The sequence below is a fragment of the Sarcophilus harrisii genome, chromosome 2 (genome assembly GCF_902635505.1).
Source record: "Sarcophilus harrisii chromosome 2, mSarHar1.11, whole genome shotgun sequence".
Taxonomy (NCBI): domain Eukaryota; kingdom Metazoa; phylum Chordata; class Mammalia; order Dasyuromorphia; family Dasyuridae; genus Sarcophilus; species Sarcophilus harrisii.
This window is the reverse complement of record NC_045427.1, coordinates 329,958,782-329,986,688: the sequence shown is the minus strand read 5'-3', so window position 1 is coordinate 329,986,688 and position 27,907 is coordinate 329,958,782. Positions and strand designations below refer to the sequence as shown.

General features: G+C 33.0%; 1 protein-coding gene and 1 long non-coding RNA gene across 5 annotated transcripts in view; one reads left to right on the top strand and one right to left on the bottom strand.

Annotated features, from left to right (window-relative positions):
* Positions 1 to 27,907, bottom strand: part of LOC111718795 — a 108,136-nt gene that overhangs the window by 42,063 nt on the left and 38,166 nt on the right. The gene's annotated exons all lie outside the window — the stretch shown is intronic.
* Positions 2,201 to 27,907, top strand: part of NID2 (nidogen 2) — a 93,925-nt gene continuing 68,218 nt past the window's right edge. Inside the window, exons 1-7 of one of the 2 annotated variants that reach the window (XM_031952830.1) lie at positions 2,201 to 2,912; positions 3,720 to 4,028; positions 19,277 to 19,509; positions 22,690 to 23,036; positions 23,124 to 23,477; positions 26,608 to 26,757; positions 27,019 to 27,264. In XM_031952830.1, coding sequence (XP_031808690.1) covers positions 2,607 to 2,912; positions 3,720 to 4,028; positions 19,277 to 19,509; positions 22,690 to 23,036; positions 23,124 to 23,477; positions 26,608 to 26,757; positions 27,019 to 27,264 — 1,945 coding nt within the window. In that variant the 5' untranslated portion in view covers positions 2,201 to 2,606. Of the gene's footprint in view, positions 2,913 to 3,719; positions 4,029 to 19,276; positions 19,510 to 22,689; positions 23,478 to 26,607; positions 26,758 to 27,018; positions 27,265 to 27,907 lie in introns of both variants that reach the window. The other variant, XM_003758812.4, reaches the window with a different exon arrangement.

Below are 27,907 nucleotides of genomic sequence, written 5' to 3'. Positions count from 1 at the left end.
TTCCTCTTACCTCTGTTCAATCAATCAACAATAATTTATTTAATATCTACTCTGTGCTAGGCACTAAATGAGGCAATGAGTGGGGATGCAAATGCAAAGAATGAAGTAATCTCTATCTGTATAAACTTGGATTAAAATGGTGGACCCAAGTACATTTATAAACATTTACAGAATAATTATAAAGTGAATAAATCAAATGTATACAAAGCAGTGAAATACAAGATCGTTTGAAAGGAAAAATATTAGCAAATATAGTGGGGAGGGGATCAAAGAATTTCATTTTAAAGGAAGAGAACAATTCATTGAGGCAGAAGTAAGAAAGAGTTCATTCCAGACATCAACATGACAAGGGGATCCCAAAACTTTAAAGCTCCTTGATGGAAAGATGCCCCTTGAAGGAGAGATTCTCCTTGAATCCTGCCTCTGTGGGACCGGCCCTAGGGAACCAAGATAGTGGTTTATCTAGGTGGGGCTAGTTGAGTCCAGAGCTGGAGAATTCCAACCCTATTGAATTAATGATAGATTCATTCAATTCTAGTTCAAGCTGCGCTGAGCAACCCCCAGCTTGTAGCCAAGGCTTATAAAATGAGCCAATTTTAAGCTCAGTCCTTGCAGAGGACCTAATATGCCATGCTAAGGAAACTCTCTTTCTTCCTGGCATAGCAGCAAACTTCTGCCCACTGAAATGATATTCTCTGTCAGCATTACCCTCACTTTATCTTCACCTATTTCCCTAACAAGACTTTATACACTCTCTGTCAGGATTTCTCTACTAGAAACTTTACTTGTCTGCCAGGAACTTGCCACTAAGAAATTCAGTCTTTCTATTCATGATAGCAAAGGCTGACTTCCCAATGCCAACAATAAACTTCTTTTTATCAGTCTAGATTTTCAGGTTCATAAATTCCTTTAAGAAGGACCTCTGCGCCACCAGAAAGGAGTTCCAATAACTCCCTACTTTGCCCCGAATCCTAAGGAGATCTAGGGGAGCCAAACCTCTTCATTTGGTTCCCTGAACCCCGAACCTGCCACTAACCTGCCCTGACCACCAGGAATCCTAATCTCATTATTTTGGTTCCCTAATCAGGAACCCTGAAATCTAGATCTCATTAAACACTCAGGAATTAGCCAAGAAATTATCCAATTTGATAGCAAAACAGAAATCAAAGAATATATACTAGACAATACAAAAGTAAAGGTACTCTCTCATTGGGAGTGAGGTAACTCAAAAAATTCCCTAAAGTTGCTTGTATAAAAAACTGGACATAGGGATATGATGGAGAGTGTCAGCTCCTCTCATAATGGCTTCTTCCCAGAATAGTTTCCTCCAGCAACTTGAAATACTTTTGACTTGGTCCACCTTCTTTCTTGAAATCGGAACCCAGAAGTACCTGAAGCCCAAACAGACTTCAAATGGCTCAAGGGCTTGAAGAGCATCCACAAGCTCTACTCTATATTACTCATCAATTCTACCCTGCCCCTAACACAGGAACAGAACATTGATCACCACTACTCAGGAAACTTTTATCAATAGGCTTTGGGATTGTAATTACAATGGTAAAGCACCTCATTATATTCATGGGCTTCAGTGTTTTGAGATAGTGCAAATACACTTGAAGCAAACATGATAACTCATTTCCCACATTTGAGCTGTTTCCATACGATTTTTCTCTCTTGTAAATAAAGAATTAGAGAATAAACAATTTTATTATTAGATCCTTCTTTCAGCAAAAGACAGGAAGCTGACCAATCCTAAATTACTTCTCTCCCACTTACTCTCTTAAAGTGTGTAATGCGACGTTTATAGAAGGGATGAGACAGTCCTAGTCATTTGACTGGTTTTAGGATTATTTCTTTGGATCAACTATTGCTACTCCGATGATTTGGCATTTGTAAGAGAAAATGAATATTTTCCAATCAAATATTTACATTCATAAAAAGTTGAATTTATCCTTGAGTTTCATTTTTCTTTCCTAGTAGAAACAATGGTTAAGGATGGCTTTCTGATCCTGGGAACCTTCATTTAAGAGTTAGAAAAGAAGGAAAGCACAACTTCACGCTACCACAACTCCATCCAAGCAAAACACAAGTCCCCCAAGCACTGGGACGCTAGCAGTGACTACCATCTGGAAGGCGCGGGCATTTCCCCACCCCCAGTCCTATCCCTAGCCAGGCCAAGCATGAAGTCATATCTTCTCCTCAAGTATTGCCTTTGGGAACTGGGGGCTGCTTGTTTGGTGTCAGAAGTGTAAATGGTAGATTGGCAACCACTCCGACAAAAAATAATTCTCCCAACGTAAAGTAAAAAAGAGCAGAAAGGAAAGGGGGCTGCAGTGGACTTTTAGATTTTCGTGTAGTTTATCTCCTTCCGCAGCCGCCGCAGCTGCCGCCTCCGCCTCCCACCACCGATGCAGTTCAGTAGGGCCTCGGTCTAGAAATTTTTTAACGAAAACCAGATGCTGCTTCTGCCACTACTATTGAACTTTCTCAGACTCTGTAGCTCCTCTGATTGGTTCCTGTCTGGATTGCTATAGCCAGTCAGAATTTTAGAAAAGGCTTGGAGTCCCACCCTGGCTTTGGAGTGCTAGCGGGGAGTCTTTGGTCGGATGTTTGGAGTACCCGATTCTGGGCTGGTTGTCTTGGGGTGTGGATTCGCTCTGCTTCTGAAGCAATCCCGAGAGCATACCATGAAGGTAGAAAGGGATACGGTTCAAAAGAGACAAGTGTTGCTGCTGCTGCTGCATTTACACTGGCTAGTACCTCTGTCTTCAGCTCTCCACCCACAGGACCTCTTTCAGTATGGTGAAGCCTGGGGGGATCAATTCCTGCAGGAAGGGGATGATGAAAGTTCATCCTTGGTAAAACTGAAGAGACCCCTGAGGTTCTATGAAGCTCAGTTCAATAGCCTCTATGTAAGTTTCTCTGTGACGAAAGACAAAGAGAATGGGAAAGGGGAATGGAGGAAGGGAGGGAGGAAGGGAGGAAGAAAGAGAAGGGAAGGGAGAAGGAAGGAGGGAAGAAAAAAGGGAGGGAGTAAGAAAGGGAGAGTGAGAGAGAGAGAGAGAGAAGAGGAAGAGGGAAAAGAGAGAGGTAATGAAGGGAAGGAAAAGAAGAGGAGAAGGGAGAGGTAGAGAAAGGAGAGGAGGAGACTGGAGTTTTCTTAGTTTTGTAGATAGTTCTTTTACGGGATATTATTACTTGACCCCAACACCCTTCCAGCATCTAGAACGGAATAAAATTTTCAGTTGGACCTGCTTCAGTCAAAAAAATGGGAGGGGAGGGAGAGGGGAATCCAGATATCAGGGCATCATGTTCAGAAATAGATAGGATTTTTCACAGACCTAGAGAGAATTTTTTTCAAAGGAGTACACGTCTTCCATACAATGAAGCAGTGACAGTGGGGTATAAAAAAATTCCCAGGGCTATTTAGGACAAAAACCACGACTTTCTTGACTCAAGAAGATCTTGACGAAGGGTTATGATTAATGAGATCTTCTAGGACTGAAATTAAGATTTTTAGGCAGAGGGGTAATATTTTTTCATCCTTTGAGAGTAGGGAGTGCATCAACTCTTGGGAGGATAAAATTACTGGGGAGGAAATGAGTAGGAGTGTAGGTATATAACTTTGAAATACTACAAATCTTTAAAATTTGTTATAACTGATGGCATGATACCAGTGGTATATGACTTTATAAGATGCTTTTTTGTTTTTCTACCAGGTGGGTACAAATGGCATCATCTCAACACAAGACTTTCCTAGAGAGAGACAATATGTGAATGATGTCTTTCCCACAGAATTCCCTGCCATTGCTCCCTTCTTGTCTGACCTTGATACTAGCAATGGAAGAGGAAAGATCTCTTACAGAGAAGATGACTCGGTGGAGATCCTGAACAAGGCAGCCCTATATATTCGCACTGGGTTTCCCAAAACTGCAAGAAACTTCACACCAACCCATGCATTTCTTGCTACTTGGGAGGAAGTAGGTGCCTATGAAAAAGTGATGCACAATGTGTTACCATCCAGGCTGGTAAGTGATACAGCTATTATCTCTTTCTAAAGGAGGAAAAGCCATTGGGTCATATGTTAATGGAGTCATTGGTAGAAGGCTTGAATTTTAAGACAAGTAAAAACAGAAAATGAGGAGTTTTAACTAAAGTGGCAACACATTAAATGTTTACTAGACAAAATTTTCTACATTCTAATTAAGAATCAACTTTAAAATTGACATGCTCTGGACTTATCTATAAAACATAAATTTGCTTTGTGTGTTTTTTGCATGGTTTTCAGGAGTGATTCTCTGTGAAGAAAGTCTTTCTTGGAAGATAAGATTTACTGTGTAGATGGGAAAGCTTCTCCACATTATTTGTGGGGTTTTTTTCCTTTTTTCTTTTTACCTCTGGCTTAGGAACAACATTGACTGAATTCTTATAGCATGTAACCTCAAAGACAATCGTGAGAATTTGAAAGCTTACCAATTGAAATCAGTCTCAAGAAATGGATCATAGAATCATAGATTTAGAATTAGAAAGAACCTCAGAAGTCATTTAGTCCAAATCCCTCACTTTGTAGTGTAGGTTACATTAAGTAGTATCCTAGACATAAAATTTGAATCCAACGGAGTACTCTTAACTCTTGAGCCAATTCTTTCTTTTGTATTTTCTACACAAACATAATCTCTTCCCTGTAAGTGGAAGATTATGTGACTCCACAGTCACAGTCTTAGAAGGTTTTAAATTCTTGAATTAAAATTAACCTTTAAAAAATCCTTACAGTATTTCATAACTGTAAGAAGATGAGTATCCAAACAGAGAAGTTAAGGAACTTTTCTATAGTCATAAAATAATACAATAATTCATGTTCCTTAGGAATTCTATCAATCAACTAACAAACATTTACAAGATTTCTGTTTTGTACAATATAAAAATCAATGTGGTTTGGTGGAGAGGAAGGCATTGGATTTAGGAAAATCTTAATTCAAATCCTGACCCTGCCACATACCAGCTGTATGACAATGAGCCATATATATAATCTGTTGGTGTCATAAGTGACCTTTAAAACTATAAGTTAAAAGTGAGCTGTTAATCTGCATTGATAGAGGAAATTTCCACACCAGGAATTCTCTCCAAATCATTAAATTTCAGAGTGTGAGTCACTTGATCACCATTGTTTTTCTATTTCTTAAAAGTTAGTTATTTCCTAATTTCTAGTCAGAAACTTTGTTTCCTGTAAGATTTTTTTCCTGTAGGATTTTTAAAATGAAAAGCAAAACAAAACAAACCCCTCAAACATCTGAGACTTTCATCACAAGTAATTACAGAAAAATTACATCATTTCCAATAGATTTTAAGTGAAACACTGGCATTTAACTTTACCATAAACAGCACATTTCTACTGTTGCCATCCTGTGTAATACAAGATATGGAACTAATCTCCAGAATCAGTTATGTTCCAACTCCATAAATTAAATATTTTTGAAAGTACATCAAATATCAGAGAAATAAAGAAGGAAAAGTGGGAATATTCAGACTTATAGAGCTAGAATAAGTTAGATTTTATTATTATTAGAATAAATTAGACTAAATCAGACTTTAGGGTACTTGATTTTTAAATCTTCTGACTATTTTTCTGGCATCATTGAATCATTTTCTTCTATGTTGTTCATTCTGATTTTCAGAGAGTTTATTGTGTAGGCAAATGTTTTGTACTTTATGAGTTGATCTGTTAATTACCTTTGGCTTTGCCTTTGGCAGGTAGACTATCAAGTATTTTATGTTATTTCAGTTATTACAAAAGAAAATTTTTCTTTCTGTCTCTTCCTGTTGGACTTTATTAGTAGTAAATTGTGGTGTTCTCTTCTTTTATATAATATGAGATGGTTCTCTGTGGGAGCAGGTTTCTTGGGGAGGTTTTCTGGAGGCACTCTTAGTTTCAGTTCAGATCAATAATCACCTCAAAATGCAGCCAGCTGATAAAATCCAAACGTTTATTTTCTCCTTCCAAAATAGCCTGGTTAGTTTTCTTAGAGGCCTATCTCTCTGCTTGGTTCCATGAGCTCTTGCAGCTTGTCCTTTGCCTCTGCTTTCTTCAGCCTCCTTTATCTCTTGTTCCTGGTTTTTTTTGGGGGTTTTTTTTTTTTGGTTATATATGGAAATGCTGGTGATTTATGTGAATTCATCTTACATACTGTAACTTTGCTAAAGTTTTTAATTATTTCATGTAGTTTTAAAATTGATTCTTTAGCAACAAATTTCTATTTTATCTTTGGTTTGTAGAATATCAGGGTAGTTTTCCTTAATAATTTCTTGTAATATGATGTCTAGGTTTTGTTTTTGTTTTTATTGCTTTCAGGTAGCCCAATAATTCTTAAATTATTTCTCTGTGATCCATTTTCCTGGTCAGTTGTTTTGCCAATAAGATATTATCTTTTATTTTTCATTCTTTTAATTTTGTTTTATTATTTTTTGATATTTCATAGAGTCATTAGCTTCCACTTAATCAATTTTAATTTTAAAGGGATTATTTTCTTCAGTGAAATTTTTTTTCTCTTTTTCTATTTAGCCAATTCTGTTTTTTTAAATTGATATTTTTTTCAGTTCTTTGATCTTGGAAGGTTGATCCCTTTGCTTCCTTATGAGTGACCAGAAGCACTCCACACTGGATTGCACCCTTGTGATCACAAACACTAGTGCTCTTTTTCTCCCTGAAACTGTGATCTGGAACTATGTATAGGAAATGGAATATGGTCCTGAATCCAGTGCCATCAACGCCTTCCCTCAGATATATTTCTGACCAATTATCTGACCCCCTTGCCAGGTCTGAACTGAGAGGTTCTAAAGCTGCTGCTGACACTGTTGTAGACACAAGGTCCACTGCTGATATTGCAGTGGTGTGTGTTGGGTTCTGAGCTCCTCTTTACACTGGTGTCTTACATCTTTTCTGCCAATCCCTTAAATTGGCTTGTTCTGCGAATATGTCTCACCTTGATCTTTTGTTGATTTTATCACTCCACAATTTAATTTGAGGCATCATTTTAAAGTTCTTTTGAGTGGAATTTTGGGAACATTTTAGCTCATTTGCTTTCTATATTTGACCATCTTGGCGCGCTCTCTCTCTCTCTCTCTCTCTCTCTCTCTCTCTCTCTCTCTCTCTCTCTTTCTCTCTCTCTCATATATGCACTCTCTGACCCTGGAATGTATGATAGCTGAGCATGGGAGAAATGGATCAAAGAAACTGTGAGGATTTTGTGCTTGAGATAAAGGAATGGAGAAAAGCAAAATAATGAATACATTTACATAGCACTTTAAGTTTACAAAGCACTTCCTTTCTCTCCAGAACCCTGGGAAGAAGGCAGTCAAAGTTGTCCCCATTTTACAGAAGAAAAAAATTAAATACTGAGATATTGTGGCTTTTGCCTATTGTCACAACTAACAAGATTTAGAGGCCGGAGTTGTCCAAGGTGTCTTGACTCTAAACCTAGTGCTCAGTCTTGCTACAGCTAATTAAGTACAGATGGCACATAGCCTTAAAGTCATGATTTGTGTATTTTAATGAAATAAAAGGTGTGTTTTGCTATTTGAGGGTTTTAAATGAGGAATAACATTTACAAGTTTGTAGGTGAAAAAATTATTATTTTTGACAAGTTGTTTTGTAGAAAAAATAGAATCTGCAAAATGAAAAGATAAACTTAGAACAGGAATACACATATGGGATTTGAGAGAAAAAAGTGGGGGGAAATAAATTGAAGGAATCATAGACTATATTAATAAACTGATTATGTAGCTGAATATATTTGGAAACAAAGTAATATATCATGGAGACAATAAGAGTTTCTTTTGTTGTTATTGTTTGTTTATATAGGATTTATTTTTATACTGTGCAAAGATTTATTTGATGATAAAAAGTGTGTATCTCAAAGTCAATGGCAGAATCAATTTCAGACCAAGGAATTAATCAAGACATTTAATCATGTGCTTGGCATCTCTTTCTTTAATCAATTTTTAAAATTCTGAATTTACATTAAATCAATCAGGTCTTGATTGAAACACATTGAATTTAAAGAGCAATCATTTCTGCTTTGACCAGAAACCCTGAGGATTTTCCTCTCCAAAATTAATTTATTCATTCATTCATATTTTTTGGACTAGGTGAAAGAGGAGATTCTTTGCCTCAATTGCTACCCTGCCTAAATCATTAAATGGGTGTAGCCTCAGTCAAACTGAGACCTATTAAAGACTAAGCTTTCCCATTTCATCCAGAGTCACCTCCAGTCATCTTGATCCACATCTTGTCACTGGACCCCGATGGCTCTGGAGGGGAAAGTGAGGCAGGTGACCTTGCACAGCACTCCCTCACTTAAATCCAATTCACCTGCATGTCATGGCATCCCTTCCCTAATGTCATGGCCCTCTTTGAGAATGAAGGACAAAACACTAACACCAACAATATTCTTAATTTATTTATCCTTTTTAAAAAAGAACATTTCTATCTATGAAGTAGAACCAAAAAATCATCTGGGAAATTGATCTCTACAGAGAGTAAATAATAAATCTGGTGTTTCTTTCAAAGCTTTCCTACTTGTCCAAGTTACTTCTAAACTTTCTTAATTTTTAAAAATGCTTCAATAACACTCTACACTATTCTCTTCTTTTGAGTTCTTTGCCAAATTATTATCTTGCTGATCTTGTCTTTCCAAGACTTAGCTTTGGATCACTCTCACCATACTTTGCCTTTGCTTCTACATATATGCTACAGAAGGAAGCTTTAAAAAATGTCATCTCTGATTGGTTCTGCTACAGCTTTATGTTACACAATTACAACTTCCCTGATTAACTCTCTAGTCCATTAACTACAGTGCCTTTTATTTAATTTTTATTTTTAGTTCCAAATTTTTCTCCCTCCCTTTCTACTTCTCTCACAACTGAGAAGATAAGAAATATAATCATTAGAAAATGAAGTCATGTAAAAGATATTTACATATTAGCTGTATTCCCTCCAAAAAACAAGAAAAATAAAAGAAAAAATATAGTGTAATATGCTTTCTGAGTCCATCCTCTCTGGAAGCATATATTTTTTATCTTGAGTTATTTGAAACTATGATGTATCATTATATTGATGAGTTATTAAGTCTTTCACAGTTGATTGTCTTTAAAATATTGTTATTACTGTCTAGATTGTTCTCCTGGTTTTGCTCATTTCATTTTGCATCAGTTCATATAAATTTTCCCAGATTTTTCTGAAACCATTCTTTTCATCATATTTATATTTCATCATATTCATATTTTATAATTTATTTAGTCACTCCTCAGTTGATCCCCTGAGTTTATAATTCTTTACCACAATAAAAAGAGGTCCTATAAATATTTTTGTATATATGGATCACTTTCCTTTTTCTTTTATTTTATTGAAGTAGATCTAATAGTGGTACAGCTGGGTCAAAAGATATGTACAGTTTTATTATTAATATATATTACAGCTTTTTGGGCATAGTTCCAAATTGTTCTGTATAGTGGCTGGACTAGTTGTACCAACAATGTATTGCTAGTCCCTTCCAGGTGCATTGTCCCAAGCTTCAGGGGTTTGTGCAGCTGTTTTCAACGATAATTCTGGAGACCCGTAAGTTTTTAGTTTTTTTTTTTAAGATGGTATGATAAAAGGAGAGGTGTTTACTACTCTTTTGTCCTATGCTCTAGTCTGTGAGCAACCACAAGCACTTTTTTCTGCTGTGGAACTGTATCAGGGGTCCACACTTCATTGCAGCTGCTAAAAAGTGTTAATGTTTTTCATTGCTCTGAGACTGTTACCCAGGACTGTGATCCAGTACCAAATATGAGCAAAGCAAATGAGTTTTTCCTTAATGCTAGTAATAGAGTACAGCTTCTAGCAGTCGTCTTGAGGTCCCCTGACCTTAGAGTGCTATTGTTTTAACAATCTGTCTGCCAATGATTTTAAAGTCTTCTGGCCTACTATATTATTATATTTAGTTATATATTTCTTTCCCTAGATTTTAGAGAAGATATAGCAATGATCCTGAGATTCTCTAACCTTAGACTTGCTATTATTTTAACGGTCTGTCTGTCAATGATTCTTAAAAGTTTTCTGGCCTTAGGATAATCCTACAAACATTGCTGACTATCAAATAGATAGTCTGCTGGTCAGTGATAACCAACTTCCTGAGACAGTAGTGAATAGATCACCCCTCACACCTACCTGTAGGTAGCAAATCAGCAAATAAGTAACATGAAGCTCTGGTTTCTCTAACTTTGTCCTATAAATTTATCTTCTTTCTCCTGGTTTTTTGCTAGATCTTTTTGGAACTTAGGCTGCTTCAATTAGCTTTACAATTACAATAAACTTTGCCCTTTGACTGGGAGATGGGTTCAAGTCTACAAATTCTTTTGAGATATCCTGTGACACTGGTCTGACACCCCTGGCCTTTTTGGGTCTCCTTTTTGAATCTCAACATTAACAAAGAGATCTTTGTAATTTCCCTCTAACCAATCTTACCATATCTGGGCTGAGAGCTCTTTGTCACTGCTTACAAAAATGAATGTTGAAAACTATCTTAACATAATCAGAAATAATAAAATTCTTGTGTTACATAGAGTATGGTCTTTGGAATTCATTGCTATAATCTCTTTCATAGTGTTTCAATTTATATTTTTGCGTCAGTATTTATTAAATAAACTGGAATGTAGTTTCCCCTGTTTTTGCTCTGGTTTAGGTGTGAAAGCCCTATTTATGCTATAGAAGGAATTTGACAGAACACTTTACCTTTTTTCCCCTTCACTTTATATAACTTAATTGTTCTTTAAATGTTTGGTATAATTTACTTGTAAATCCATTTAATTTTGGGTTTTTTTCCTTAGAGAGTCCCTTAGTGGCTTATTCATTTCTTTTTCTAAGATAAAATTATTTAAATATTCTATTTCCTCTTCTGTTAATCTGGGCAATTTTAATTTTTAAAAATATTCTTCTATTTCATTTAAGTTATTTTTCCATTTTATTGGCATATAGTTGGGAAAAATAGCTCCTATTCAGTGCTTAAATTTAATCTTCATTGGTATTGTATTCACTGTTTTCATATTTGGTAATTTGGTTATCTTCTTTTTTTAAATCAAATTAACCAATGATTTATCTATTTTATTGTTTTTTTTTAATAAGAGTAGCTCTTAATTTTATTTTTAGCTCAATTTTTTTAAACTTTCATTTTAATTAATCTCTTCTTTGATTTTCAGGATTTCTACTTTTGTATGTGTTTGGGAATTTTTAATGAATGTATAGCTGTTTTCATTCATGTATCTAGTTGCATGTCTAATTCATTACCTCTTTTTCTATTGTTATTTAGAGGTTTAGAGATATAAATTTTAGGACTATAGAATTTAGATATATAAATAAAGATAAATAAAAATTCAGACATAAAATTTTCCCTAAGGACTACTTAGACTGCACCCCACAAATTTTGATATATTTTCCTTATTTTTATTAACTTTAATGGAATTATTGTTTTTATGATTGATTCTTGGTTCCATTCATTCTTTGGGATTAGAATATTTAATTTTCAATTAACTTTTTGCATATGCTTCCAAGGACCTTTTGAATATGCTTTTTTTGGCTGGATCATGATCTCAAAAAAGGTACATTTATTGTTTCCTTTTTTCTGCCATTGTTTATAAAGTTATTGTGTCCTAATACATGGCTAGTTTCTGTGAAGGTGCCATATATAGCTATATTCCTTTCTACTTTCTTTCTATTCAGTATTCTGTAGGGGTCTATCATATGTAACTTTTCTGAAATTCTATTCATCTTTTTAATCTCTTTCCTATTTATTGAATGGATTAGATATATCTCAGTCTAAGAAGGGTAAATTTTAGTTTCCCACTAGTATAATTTTGTCTATTTCCTTCTATAGCTCATTTAACTTTTCCTTTAGAAATTCGGATGTTGCCATTTATATTTGATTTTATGTTTTTTAATTGATTTTAATGTTAATTAACATTTGTGGCAAAATGTTTTTCTAATAAGTTTATATTTTTGCTTTTATTTTATCTGAGATCCCTGCTTCTTTTACTTTAAATGGAGCATATTAGATTCTAATCTGGACCCTTATTTAAAGTAACTATGTCTTTCTGTTTCAAGTGTGTTTCTATAAATAACATTTTTAAATTCTGGCACCTAATCCATTCTATTATACCCTTCTGTGTTGAGAATTAATCCCATTCACATTCATACATATGGCTGCTAACTATATTTCCCTCCATCTTATTCTCTTCTTATTATGGTTCTGTCTTCTCCTTCTCCTCCTCCTCCGCCTCCTCTGCCTCCTCCTCCTCCTCTTCCTCCGCCTCCTCCTCCTCCGCCTCCTATTCCTCCTCCTTCTTCTTCTTTCTTTTTCCTCCTCTTCTTCTAGTCAGTTTGACTTCTATTCTTCTTCCTCTCTTAATGGACCTTCCTTCTTATTATCTGACCCTTTCTAAGATAAATTACCATACTTAATTCTATGTGTGTCTAAGTATGTGTGTATTTATTTATTATTCCCACCTTAAACCAGTTCAGATGAGAGTAAGTTTTAAGTGTTATCTCCTTCCCCTCCTCCATTTCCCTTCTATTGTTAAAACTTTTCCTTATGCACTTTTTAATAAGATAATTTTCTCCATTTTTCTTTACCATTTCCCAATTTATCCCTCTTTCTCATACTTTCATTCTTCAATTTGCCATTGAATAGGAAATAGTGAGGTGAATCAGATTAGTTATACAATTTATTATATATGAAGAGATTAACCTAGTGGTTGATAAATTCAAATACCCCAGTTTCCTGGCAAGGAACTCATTATTTTATAAAAACTTCTGAGAAAATTGGTGGAATAGTTTGGAAGAAATTAGGCTCCTACCATACATCAAGATAATCTATAGATATAAAAATTCACATTATAACCAAATGAGAACAAGGGGAAAATTGCCTTTAAAACTATGGATCAGGGAAGAGTTTATGACTATTAAAGTGATACAGAGAATCACATAAGATGACATTTTTGATTATATAAAATCAGATGGTTGAATAAATTTGTAGTAAAATATGAAGCAACATGGTAAATGTGTAAAATATTAGCATAAAATTCTTTGATAAAGCTTTCACGTCTAAAATATATTAAGGAATTGATTCACATTTAATGAGCCTGAGTGCACAAATAAAGACATAAAAAAAAAGTTTTCTGAAGAAGAAATCAAACTATCAACAGTCATATTACAAAAATGATCTAAATTACCATCAAGTAAAGAATTGCAAAGAAAATTGCAAGAAAACTTTGACTGGCAAAAGTGACAAAAGAGGAAAAAGAGTTGAAATATGTGTAAGAAAACAAGCACACAACTGAACTATTGATAGTGCTGTAAATTGCTCCAGCCATTCTGGAAAGTATGCATCAAATTTGTTAAATTGTTAATGTGCTTTGACCTAGTTTTTCTACTTCCTTATTCACAAAAATACTAAAGATAAAGGACAGAATTAATATGTACAAAAATGTATCTAAAAGCTCTTTTTGTGGCATCAAAAAAGAAAATAGAATATTCTGTGGGGAAATGAATAGCTAATTTTAGTTTATAATTGTAATGCACTCTTTATTATGTAACAGTGAAATAAAAAATTTCATAGGAACTTTGTGAATTGATGCTAATTGAAGTGAGTAGAAATAGGAGTATAATCTATTCAATAGTAACATTATAAGGGAAAATGACTGAAAGACTTTAGAACTCTGATCAATGCAATGATAACTCATGACTCTAAAGTAATGAAGATGAAACATTTTGTTGAACTATGCAGCCCTATATAACCTGAGGGCTTTATTTTGGGGAGTTTAAAAAATTTACTCAATGAGACCATAGAAAGGGCAGATTGTTTCTTTTAGATTGTTGGTGACTGACTAATTTTTAAAAAAATAAATAGCTTTTTATTTTTCAAAATACTTGTAAAAATATTTTTCAACGTTCACCCTTGCAAAACCTTGTGTTCCAAATTTTTCTCTCTCCCTCCTCTTTTTCTCCCTTCCTTAGATAGCAAGTGATCCAATATAAGTTAAACCTATGCAATTTTCTATACAGATTTCCACATTTATCATGTCACATAGGAAAAATAAGATCAAAAGGGAAAAAATAGAAAGAATAAGGCAAGCAAGCAAACAATAACAACAATGAAGATAAAAATACCATGTTATGATCCACATTCAATCCCCATACTCCTCTTTCTGGGTGCAGATGGCTTTCTCCATCACAAATCTATTGGAATTGGCCTCAGTTACCTCATTGTGGAAAATAGCCATATCCATTACAGTTGATCGTCACATAATCTTATTGCTGCTGTGTACAGTGTTCTTTTGGTTCTACTTACTTTACTAAGCATCAGTTCATGTAAATCTCTCAAACCTTTGTGATATCATCCTATTGATTATTTCTTATGAAACAAAAAGGTTCCATTACATTCATATACCATATCTTATTCAACCATTCCCCCGGGATGAGCATCCATTCAGTTTCCAGTTCCTTGCCACTACAAAAAGGGCTGCTACAAACAATTTTGCACAAATGGGTCCCTCTGCCTCCTTTATGATCTCTTTGGGATACAGACCCAGTAGAGACACTACTGGATCAAAGGGTATGAATAGTTTGATAGCCCTTTGGACATAGTTTCCTATTGTTCTCCAGAATGGTTGGATCTGTTCATAGTTCCACCAACAATGTATCAGTATTCAAGTTTTCCCACATCCCCTTCAACATTTGTCTTTATCTTTCCCTGTCATCTTAGCCAGTCTGAGAAGTGTAAAATGGTACCTCAGAGTTATCTTAATTTTAAAGTGCTTGCTAATTAAAAAAAAAACATTTCTTCAGAATATTAATATCACTAAAGAGTATTGAGGTAATTCAGTAAAAAGAGCAGAGGACCTATTAGTGAATTATGTTCTAAAAGTTTTAAGAGAAGAAAAAAGAGTGTATGTGATGTTCTCTTCTTTAAAATATAATGGTTCTCTCTGAGAGCAGGTTTCTTGGGAAGGTTTTCTGGAGGCAGCCTTAGTTTTGGTTTCGAGTAATAATCACCTCAAATACAGCCAGCTGATAAAATCCAAACGTTTATTTTCTCCTTCCAAAATAGCCCGGTTAGTTTTCTTAGAGGCCTATCTCTCTGCTTGGTTCCAAGAGCTCTTGCTGCTAATCTTTTGCCTCTACCTCAACTCCGAATGTCTCCAGCCAGCACCAAGGTGAAAGTTGGAATGAATATGACTCCACCTCCGAGAGTGGGCTTATGGGCTTCCTCCCAGAGTTCTATTTTCTGACTCCTGGCAATGTTCTGAACTAACTGAGCCTCTGTCAGCTTCTTATCTATGATCTCTTAAAGGTTGACTCCTCCTCTGAGGGAGGGATTAAGGGAGGTGTGAATTCACAAAGTTACAAAGTTAATTTTGTGAATCTCCCATACTTGTGAACTCCAATGAGTACTTAAATACATTAGTGAGTTAGAGAATTTGCTAAGTACCATGCTAAATTAGGCAACTGACATCACTTTGTAAGGATTTGCTCTAATGTGTGAACCAATAAGCATTGTATCTATTCCATTGAGTTAACACTAGGATTCTAACATTTCCCTTGAGTTATCACCTTGTTTCAAGCTTTGTCTCATAACAAGTGTAAAAGGAATAAAATAAAGTAGCAAAGAGGAAAAACTGGGTGAGTTTACTATTACTTACAATTGTGTGAGAAAAAGTATATAAACATGTAGGAAGAAGGGAAAGAGTATTAGTAGTACTTACCAGCTGCACTTCACTATTATCAAATTTAAGACATATACAATTTTTTCTTTAACTTGTTATTTTCAAAATATATGTGTAGAAAGTTTTTAATATTCAGCCTTGCAAAACTTGTGTTCCATGTTTTTCTCTCTCCTTTCCCCAACCCCTTCCCTGAGACAGCACTAATCCAATATAGATTAATCATGTGCAATTCTTCTATATTCTACATTTATCATGAACAAGAAAAATCAGCTCAAAAATGAAAGAAAACAAAATGCAAGCAAACAACAACAACAAAAGATACACAAATATTTCAAAAAAGAAATTAATGCTGTTAGGAAGAAAGAGAATAACATAAAGGAAGGGTTAACAATCAAAAGAAACTTCCTGATCCTAAAGAAAGAAAAAAGGCAAAAAAAGAAGAAGAAGAAGAATATAAGGGAACATTCACAAATTGGAAGTGCCCCCAAAATTGTGTTCCATTACATGAATATAATTGAATATTATTACAATGTAAGAAAAGACGAAAGCTGATATTAAAAAAAAAACTAGAAAGTATGAACAGAGTAAAGTGAAATGAGGTAAGATAATACTTTAAAAAGCAACACTGTGAAGGAAAATAACTTTTAATAAATTAAGGTTCTGATTAATGTAGTTACCAAATGATCTTTGACTAAGTGTTTTGGAAGGAACAGGTTCTTAAAATAATGAAGCTAAGAATGAGTACTTTCATCCCATTTATGCTTTTCCCTTACCCTATTCTTTTATTTTAATGAATAATGGGAAGAATATGGTTGGAAAAGCAAATAGGGAATAGGTGGTGGCTTCTACAGTCTAAGATCCTGATAAAATATGGAAAAAGCAGAGAAGATCTCCAACTGATCTTGCTATCTCACTGAAAACACAATTTCATCTTTGACTTGATTGATTTTTCTGAAGTCTTTGGCCATTTCCTTTTCTCTAAACTATCAGTTGTGTTTGATTACTTGCCTTTCCTCCTCTACCACTCTGTATATAGTATCTTCCACTGATAGCACTTGGTTTGGTAAATGGAAACTTTTCATCACTTTGCACTCCAGTTAGTCTGATAAAATGAAGATCCAGCACTCTACAGCCACTTTAACTTCTCATCAAATATAGTCTCCCGTCTCCCCAAAAACAGTAGGAATCAAAAGAAATTACACCTCTCTCAACCTGCTCTTACTATCTTTTGCTAACCTATCTCTTAAATAAACTAAGTTCTACATAGGAATAGGGCTTGAAGTTGTTTCATTGGAATTCAAAGAAATTCCTCCACACTTGTAAACTGATACCCTATCTATTACTTAAACTTTTAGAGAGTTGCGTAAAGAACTGAGAGATTACATGATTTGCCAGGATTCCATAGTATATGTCAATGGCAGCACTTGAACTCAGATCTTTCTGGCTCTAAGATAGGTCCTGAGTCTACTAGGCTTTGTTGTCTCTCAGGATATAATTGCATTTCATTCATACAATTGTGCTTCAGAGGCTTTACCATTTCACATATAACCTAGGTAGAATGGATAATCCTTTTTATATTTGCTACTAATTTGTTCTTACTAAATAATAAAGGTAATAAATAAGCATAATAAGAAAGTTAGGAAATAAGTATATTATTGTCAGATATTGTGCTAAACACTTTAAAAACATTTTCTGCCAAAGAAATTAAAGCCATTTCTCTAGTCACATAAAAAATACTTTAAATTACTATTGATAGAGAAATACAAATTAAGATAACCACATATCTCAGGCTAAAATGACAGGAAAAGATAATGATAAATGTTGGAGGGGATGTAGAAAATTGGAACACTAATAAAATTGGTAGAGTTGTGAATTGATCCAACCATTCTGGAGAGCAACTGGGCATACCCTTTGAACCTACAGTATCTGCATGGGTCCTTATCCCAAAGAGATCATATAAAAAGAGAAAATGACAGGTGCAAAAATGTTTGTAGTAGTCCTTTTTGTAATGTCAAGGAACTGGAAACTGAATGGATGCTCATCAGTTGAGGAATGGCTGAATAAGTTATGATATATGAATGTATTGGAATCTTACTGTTCCATAAGAAATGATGACCAAAATGATTTCAGAAACATCTGGAGAGACTTACATGAACTGATGAAGTGAAGTGTGTAGAACCAAAAGAACATTATACACAGTGGCAACAAGATTATGTGATGATCAATTGTGATGGACATGGCTCTTTTCAACATTGAAGTGATTCAGGCTAATTCCAATAGACTTGTGATGGAGAGAGTCATCTACATCCAAAAAGAGGACTATGGTGACTGAATGTGTATCACAACATAGTTTTTTCACATTTTTTGCTGTTGTTTGCTTGCTTGTTTTTTTTTTTTCTTTCTCATTTTTTTTCCTTTCAATATGATTTTTCTTATGTATCATGATAAATATGGAAATATATTTACAAGAATTACACATATTTAATCTATATTAGATTACTTGTTGTCTGAGGAAGGGGAGTGGTGGGAAGGGAGGGAGAAAAATATGGAACATAAGGTTTTACAAGGGTGAATGCTGAAAACCATTTTTGCATTTTTTTAAGAAATAAAAAGCTATTAAAGCTTTTAAAATTAAAGCTATTAAAAACACCTTCTATAATCCTTACAACAACCTTGAGAATTTGATGCTGCTGTTACCCCTATTTTATAGTTGAAGAAGCTGAAGCAGCCCTAAGTTAAGTGATTTACCAAGGGTTATACTCCTAGTAAATGTGTTAAGATCAAATTTTAATTCAGTGCTTCTTGATTTCAGGTCTAGAACTCAATCTAAAGCACCTTTAATTTCTGAGAACAGTATTAAAGGGATATGTTACCACATTAACCACTAAACTCATAACATCTCACTTATTAATCCCTGCACTCTGAGACTCTATCCCAGTTTATTAAGTATTATATTTTAAGTAACTGGACCTCTTTCCCATAAGCATTTGTTAATTTTTCTCTCAACCCCACTATTCTCTTAATATTAAGTAAATATTAAAGTTTTCGGCTTTAGTATTTATTTATAGTGTAAGAAAAAAAAAACAAAGACAAAAACAATTACTTACATTGTATAAACTTTGAGAAATACTGAAGCCAAAATCACCTTTAATCATTACTACACTTACTGCCTTCTCCCTAGTTCTGGAAATATAGTTCCAATATTCAGTTCTTCTACAATTCCAGTTAAAGTTAAAGAGTTTTTCTTTGATTTTGGGGGGATTTTCAAAAATAATTTTCTTCCTTTTTTTCTCAAGATAAGGATTTGATTCATTTCTCTCAGGAAATGACATTAATCTAAGTTAAAGAGGAAATTTCATTTTCAAAATACTACTCGTGTTTTATATTAAAGGCATTTGGAGAAATTTGATGTTAGTAAGAGCTCTTAATAAAAAAAAAAACCTGTAGTATTATAGGTTTGTTGGGGTCCATGTTTTTAGGAAGGTTTTGTTTCTAACTCATGTTCAATTTTCTTTCACAGAATAACACTTTTCAGGTAGTCTTGACATTTGATGAGTTTGATACCTACGCTCTCTTTCTTTATCCTACCAATGGTCTTCAGTTCTTTGCAACTCGTCCCAAAGAATCTTATGATACACAGCTTGAACTCCCAGCTAGAGTGGGTTTCAGCCAAGGTAAAGATGACTATCAGAAGAAAGAAGGGCTTCATTTTAGTGTAACTAGCACTGAGCAATCTGTGAAAAATCTCTACCAGTAAGTAATAAACATTGACCCAGTTTTTTATTTTATCTAAGCTTTCATGTACTTGAATTTGGAGAGGTTTTAAAAGCTGCACACAAAGCTTCTAGTCTCTAAACAATATCTTTGTTATATACAAGAACAATTAATTAATTACAATTATATACAAGAACAATTAATAACAATTAATAACAAAGCTTTTCATTCCAACAGCATGCCTATTTATTTTCCTAATTAGAGGCCATATATTATTAGTCTCTAGTTAGAATTAAATGACATTCATTAACTTTTTGTTTCTATTCCTATGCTACCAAAAATTATAAAAAGTCTCTTGTTCACAGAGGAGTGCTATATCATACTCTAGAATAAAAGCTTATTGTTAAATTTTCAATGCGAACATATGAACCAAAGAAATTGGCAAACAAATCAGGGCTTGCTTTATTGTTTTGTTGATTGTCTAGACTTAAGAAAGTTATAATAATGCAGAAAATGCAGTGTATGTGATTAAGGCAGATACAACTTAAAAGTATTCCATGTTTCAGAGACTTGGTTTGTTAAATGCAAAATTAGGTGGCACAGCAGATAGAATAGCATAACTGGAGTCAGAAAGACTAAAATTAAAATCTGGGAGCAGACACTTAATAGGTGTGTTATCCTGGGCAAGTCTTTTAATTTCTTTTTGTCTCAGTTCCTTCATTTATAAAGTAGAAGTAATAATAGTACTTGATTTCCAGGATTGAGAAGGTCAGTCAATCAATCAGTATTTATTAAGTGTCTACTATATGCCAGGTAGCATGCTAAGTGTTGTATCAAATGAAATAATTATAAAGAGCTTTGCATGGTACCTTACACATCATGAATGATATATAAATATTATTATTTTTATTAAACATCTAATAGCATTTTTCTGCCTATTTATTTCCTTACATTCTTACCTCTCTATATTTCTATTAGGTTTCATGGTCTACTTAGACATATTTCACTATTTACCTTCAAAAACACACTTTTAGTTTCATTCATTTTGAGGAGATTTCTCTAAGAATTTTTCATTTCCCTCAAACAGATTAGAAATTCCAACTTCAACAGTCAATGCTTCAACCCTAAATTCAAGCCTCATTCAGATCCTTTCATTTAATCCCAATGTACCCAACCTTAAATATGTACACATTTTCAATTTTGAATTAATAAAGGAAAGTCTTATTGTCCTTTGAATGCTACTTATGTAGCAATTATGTAGTCAATTTATGTCCCTTAATTATCTCTAACTTTGTTTTCTTACTAAAGAAAAACAAAATTTTGAATTCCCCCTATCATCAGGTTTTCCAAATGACCTTGCATTTAAGGACATAATAAAATCAGCACCTCTTGCTGTATATATGACATGAGAGAAGTGAATAGTTCATACCCAGCTAAATGGTAATTTTAACACTTTAAAATTCATATTTTAATTATATTGTTATTTGAGATTATCATTAGCTGTTGCAAATAGAATTCCATGGATGTGATACTTTTTATATCACATCAAGTTCATTATACTTACATGTCTAAGATTTTCCCCTATCTTTTTCAATTTCTCTTTATTTGTCAGCTATGCAAACTTTTTTTTACAAACATTTAATGTATATATGGTAACAAAATTTAACTTTGATTTTTCATTCTTTAAAATCATTTTTTAAGAACATTCTTTCTACTTTAATGGGAAATATTAGTTTTATAGAATTCCAGATGAAAATAGTGAAAATTTGTTCAATTCAATGAATTACAATTCAGTGGATTCAATAAATTATAATTCAATGAATTTTCAATTATACACATTAGCCCATATTCTTTATTAATTAATTCTTAATGAAATCCCATGGCTTTTGGCAGTATAGCATCTTTGGATATGCCAAAATTAATAAGTTGACTAAATGAAATCTGTTTGTTTTTTCCATTTTTGTGAAGTTTGGATTTGAGTACATAAATCAGGTCCTAATTGAATGCAATAATAGAGATGTAGCATTGTATCTTATTAAGATATTACTACTAGACTATTTGATATGCTTCATTAGAAAAATCAAAGGATGGCTAGAATATTCTTTAGTAGATAAATATAATTGTTATTACTGAGCTAATCAGATGTGCTTACATTGAAAATTGAAGAAAGTCTGTATATAAACTGTTCTTTAAACAGGGAAATTAGCAATTAATTTTGTGGACCAGAAATATTTTTTTAAAAGTTTCACAAGCTCTACCATTTTGATTGTTTCTTTCTGGTATTACATGTTAACTTTATATTTTGCCATTTTTCCCATGGGATATTTTGTATTTAATCATCCTTTTATGCATTTTAACCAAACCAAAATCACAATTATGGAAATGAAAATTTTCTAGAATAAAAACTAATTTGAAGGTTGTACTTTCTGTTTTTGAAATGAAGACAGAAGCCTATCCAGATGATAGAAATTTATCTCCAGAAATGAAAACTCTTCCAGTCTATTCTAAAGAAGTTTTTTTTTCAAATTATTGTTTATTAAACTCTTTTTCAACTTCTAATCGGGATTTGTAAGCATCAACTTTCCCAATTATGTTAAATGATGCTAAAAATCCAGGTGAAAAGTGAAATATTCACTCATCAGAATCAATTATATTAAATGAATATTTACAAAGAATTCATATGTAAATCATGAGTTTAGACCTGGGAAGGACCTTTAGAGGCTACCTGGTCCAACCTCCTCATTTTGCAGATAAATTAAATGACTTGGTGATCTTATAGTTAGTACTTTTTTTTTATTTGGTTTGGTTTCGTTTTACTGGAGAGATACAAATAAATAAATCATAATTTCTGCCTTCATGGAATTGGTTGTTTCTAGACATCATGATTTTGTTGTCCTGGTGACAAGCAAAAAATCTGATTGAAAAATAATGGATTATTTACTAAATTTTTCAATTACATTTTTGGGTATTAAATGCATACAGAGCTTCTAAACAGATGTTAAGATAATTTATAAGAAAATTGTGGTATTTTCACTTTCATTGCCATATTTGTTTGGCTCATCTAATTTTAAAATCACTAAAACCTATGAATTTGACCTGGTGATCCAAAGCAAAACACTTAATTCATGTTTTAAAGCAAGGTGAATTAACTCTATAAGAATATTCAGAAATATATATTAAAATATGATAACTTCACCTAATTGTCAATTTTTTATTTAGAATAAGTAATCTGGGCATTCCTGGAGTATGGGCTTTTCATATTGGCAGCACATTCCGGCTGAATAATGTTGAACCTGCGAACTTCAGAGGAAACCTTTCCATAAACCATTCTCTGGAGCATTTTCTTACTAATGCTGAAGAGTACAGTGTCCTAGAAAGTAATTATGCTGAAGACAAAATGAATTATGTTGGGAGTTTTTATAATGAAGTGAACATGATGAATGATGAAAGTGAACATTCACCCAATGGGCAAGAACTAGTATCAAACAGTCACAGCAAGACAGAAATTTTACTTGACTTAAATGACAGTTCTCATAGTCAAGTAGATCATAGTGAACCTAAACATGGTAATTTGTTTTCTTCACTGGAATCAGAGCTAAAATTCAAATTACTGTCTCCACCACCTAGTCACATACCATTATCTCTTAAAACAGAATCTGACTTATTGCATCATCAAATTGAAAAAGGGGCACAAGGGGAGGAAGTTTTTCTGATATCACAAAGCAACACTGCTTCTTCCCAGCAAAGAGGAATTAAAAACCCAGCTCCACCAGACACCAAGGGAGAATTCCTGGACCTCTTAAAAGAAGCTTCACCATCTTATCTTAAAAATGAAACTATACAACCCTACCCAGATAGTGGAACTATGTCTTCAGAAATGGAAGCTCTTTCAGACTATTCTGAAGGAGGTGTTCTTACAAATTATCCTTTTCCAGAAAATAAACTACCATTGAATCATGGGAGGTATATTATGGGAATGGAAGAAGATAGCAATTTCAGTACTAATGGTAAGTATATTATAAGGCTGGGATACTAAAATTGTTTTAAAATTAGTTTGGTAGAATCATTATTTTTCTATTAAGCCAATAAATTCAAAAGTTTAAAACAATCATTACAATCCTTAGTATCTAGAAATGGACTGAGATTACTTTTGGCTAGATATATTGGCAAATTCTATTTTGAAACTCTTATCCACTAATGATAATTAACAATATTATTAAAAGTCCTCTTCCATAAAACTAGAGGGAGAGAAATAAAATTGCTCATTACTACTAGGTTCAAAAATGGAATACATCATTTTGAGTTGAAAGGTTGGCAAAAATAAACCTTTTCATTTTGCCTTTTTAATCATCAGTCAGTTTATATTGATGGAACTATTAGTTCTCTTTTTAAATCTCCATGGATGAAGACTATTGAACATTTGTTTCTGTTGTATTTTTTTATACTGCCTAATGCAGCTGTAATAATGCAGCTGGAAACCACTCCTCAGCACTATGACTCATTGACTCTAATGAGAGGCAAAAAGTGAAGTACTGAATATATTCTATTTTGAGTAGATCAGTAACAAAGTAATAGAACTTTGTATGAAATGATCAATTTCTCTTCCATTTGTGAATAATCATTTTCTCCTGACAATCATTATTATCAGATTTCTTTTCATTTCTGAAGATGTAAGCCCTTAACATAAAATTGATAAAGAAAATTTAGTTAAAAATAAAAGGATAATTTTTTTTGTATTCTTACTCATGAACATTCAGATCAAAAAAGGTAAGAGATGAAAAGTAAGAGGTAATATACTTAGTAAGTTACTCTTAGTAAGTAAGTGACTTAGTAAATTAGTAAATTACTATCCCAAAGACAAACTTTCCTCTACCATTTTATTTTATTTTCCCAGCAGAAAAAAATGTAGAAATATAATGTAATTTAATGTAATTTGAAAAAGACTTTTAGAAGTAGAGTATTGTGTAATCTTGGGTTACTCTTTAAGTAATTTTTTCATTTGTAAAACATATAATTTTAAAACAGTTTATTATAGTCATGATTCTTACAGATAATATATTTTGAATATTTATATATGTGTGTATATATAAATATATATAATTAAAATCATTAAATCTAGTGGATTATCTAGTAGAATTTATTTGTAAAGTAATATGATCCTAATTTTTTTCTTTTTTGAGAGTTATTTTATGGCTTGCTCAATTTTTTCCTGAGATTTGGATATTTAAATTCCCTATTTCCTGTTCTATTAATTAATGCATTTTATATAATTGTAAAATATTTACCCATTTCATTTGTAGGCATATAATCAGCTGAAGTTTCTAGTAAATTCCTTTATTTCTTTTTTGATCATTTTGAATTCTTATTCCCCTATTTATATGTTAGGATAATGCATTCTTTTCTTAGATTTTAAAAAGTTTTTAATTTTATTTTGTTTTCAATTTTATTTCTGATCTTCAGAATTTCTATTTTGGATTTTAATTACAATTTTTAAAATGATTTTTTTTCTCTTTATTTTTAGTTGTGTCCCAGTTCTCTCTTTTGATAATGGTGGTAGTTATAACACTAACATATTTTGTGTTATAAATTTTCCTCTAAGGACTTCTTTGACTGTATCCTGAATTTTTGATATGTTGTCTCATTGATATTATTTTGTTTGGGGGGAAAAGTTACTAATTTTTGTTCTTTGACTCATCCGTTCTTTAGGATTAAATTATTTAGCCTTCATTTAAATTTAAATTATTTTAAAAGCTATTTTAATTATTGTTAATTTTTTTATTTTAAATTGTTTTTAATTGCTTGTTAATTATATGTTTAATATATTTGTATTTCTGCATTTCCTTATGAGGTTTTTATGCCTATGAACAGCTTTTATAAAGGTACTATACATAGTTGAGAACATGAATATTTCTATATTTGTTGCCTTTCCAGATATTTATTGGCAAAAATAGAAAAAGAAGGTATCTTTTATCAAATGAGTTCTTTTACAATATGTTCTTGATAGCTAATGGATAGGAAGAGATAATAGATGGGGAGGAGAGAGGATAATGATTTAAAACTATTAAATAAGTTAATAAAGAAGCCGCAACAATATATTAAAATGTATTTCCAAGAATATGGGGCTATTGTGTATTGAAAAACTATAAACATAATAGATGATAGATTTTTATGAAAAAAGTAACAAAACAGATAAACCTTTGGGTAATTTGATTAGAAAAAGAAAAAAAGAAAACCAAATTAGCAGTATCAAAAATGAAAAGAAGTGAACTTACCACCAATGAAGAAATTAAAGCAATAATTAGGAACTATTTTGTCTTAACTATATGTCAACAAATTTGACAATCTAATGGCAATAGATGATATTTACAAAAATATAAATTTCTCAGATTAACAGAAGATAAAATAAAATACTTTTTAAAAAAACATTTAGAAAAAGAAATTGAACAAGATATCAGTGAATTCCCTAAGAAAACATCTCCAGGGCCAGTTGGATTTACAAGTGAGAAAATCTCAGGAGTCACAAAGAATTGGAAATGACTAAAAAAGATTATACAACAACAATATGGCAAGAACTCATTTTTTTCTTTGCTTTTCCACCATAAATTTAATGGAAAAACAAAGAAAAAATGAGTTCTTGCTCTCAGGGTGAAACATTTTATCAGAGGAAACACAGGGACATGATAGAGTTAGCTCTATACAGTGTGCAGTAGCTGATTGTTAAATTTTCAGTATGAGCATTTACACTTCAGAAATTATCAGTCACTACAAATCAGGGCTTGATTTATTGTTTTGTTGATTTTCTAGAATTAGGAATGTGTTGATAAAGGTTAAACTATGGGAAAAAAAACCCAGAGTGCCTTGTTAGGCATTTTAAAAATGTATATTGCTTTGGAAATTTTTCTGACTTTTTGCTTTATGAATTAAGTAATAGTAACCTTCTGTTTCAGCAGACATTACTTTTTGCCAGCATTCAAATTTGTTCCCCTAGGCCCTGTAATATTCTAAAACTTTTTTTGCAATTTCTTTTTCAAACACACAAATAACATCTGATTTTGTGGTGAAGTTTTCTTGACTTAATTTTAAGGAGCTCTTCTTTTTAACATGGTCCTTTTTCACATACATATCCTTTATTTTCAGTATCCATACATCAGGCTGCCAGCAAGGAAACATGTGAACAGAACCACAGTCAATGCTCTCAGCATGCCTTTTGTACAGACTATTCCACTGGCTTCTGCTGCCATTGCCAGTCCAAGTACTATGGAAATGGAAAACATTGTTTGCTAGAAGGTAAAGAGATTCTATTTCAGTTCTGCAAAGGTCTTTTGGGAACTACATGTAGACAAATCAGCTCAGAGCTAGATTGGGCTATTTATTGAGAACTTTTCCCTCTCTTTCTTTCAAGTTCGCTGCAGAAGTCAATCAAGGAGGAAGTAGAGATTTTTTGCTCAGAAATTAGTTTTCTAAAATGATCTATGGAATTTATTTTTCTATACATATCCTATCTCTCATTACTGTGGGTACTGGAAGTAACTTCTTTCCATCTTTTAGAATCACCTCATCGAGTCAATGGGAAAGTGAGTGGCCATCTCCACGTAGGACAGACTCCAGTGTCCTTCAGTGAGGTAGACCTGCATGCCTACATTGTAGGGAATGATGGGAGAGCCTATATAGCCATCAGCCACATTCCTCATCTTGCAGCCCAGGCCCTGTTGCCCCTCACTCCCATTGGAGGCCTCTTTGGCTGGCTCTTTGCTTTAGAAAAACCAGGCTATGAGAATGGCTTCAGCATTACTGGTAAGTAAAACAGTTCATTTCTGGAAGAGCACATGTTCAGCTGAACTTTAGATTATTTGCTGTAATCATGTTCCAGATTTTTAGTACAAAGTTTTGATGATGTCAAAGTTGTTTTGTGTTCATTTAACCCAGTAAACATTTACAAAAGCATATGTGAGGAACTATGTTAGGTTCTAGACACACAGATAAATAATAGTGCTTTTAAAGAAGGAAGGAAGATAAAATTAATACTCATAGAATATTATGATAATTACCTAAGTCAGATAAAAGTTTGGTAAATACTTATGGCTTTCTGTGATTTTCCTCCACTAGTCTAAAGCCTGATCATGATGTGGGTTTTCAAAGGCTAGATCAGTGGAATATAATTTCTATTTAAAAAGGATCACAATGTAGTGACAGACTATATTTGTTGTCTAAGAACTATTATGCCCAATTTCATAAAGGCTCATTACCATTACTCATTACTTTCTGCCTTGTCAAGTCAAACTGCTTATGTTGAATCTTCATCCTTTCTTTTTAACCTCTTCCAAGCTTTTGACATTGTTGACCATGTTCTTCTCTCAAATACTCTCATCTCTAGATGATTTTTGTGACTGCTCTCTCCTGGTTTTCTTACACTTTCTATGTGGAATTTTCATCCATT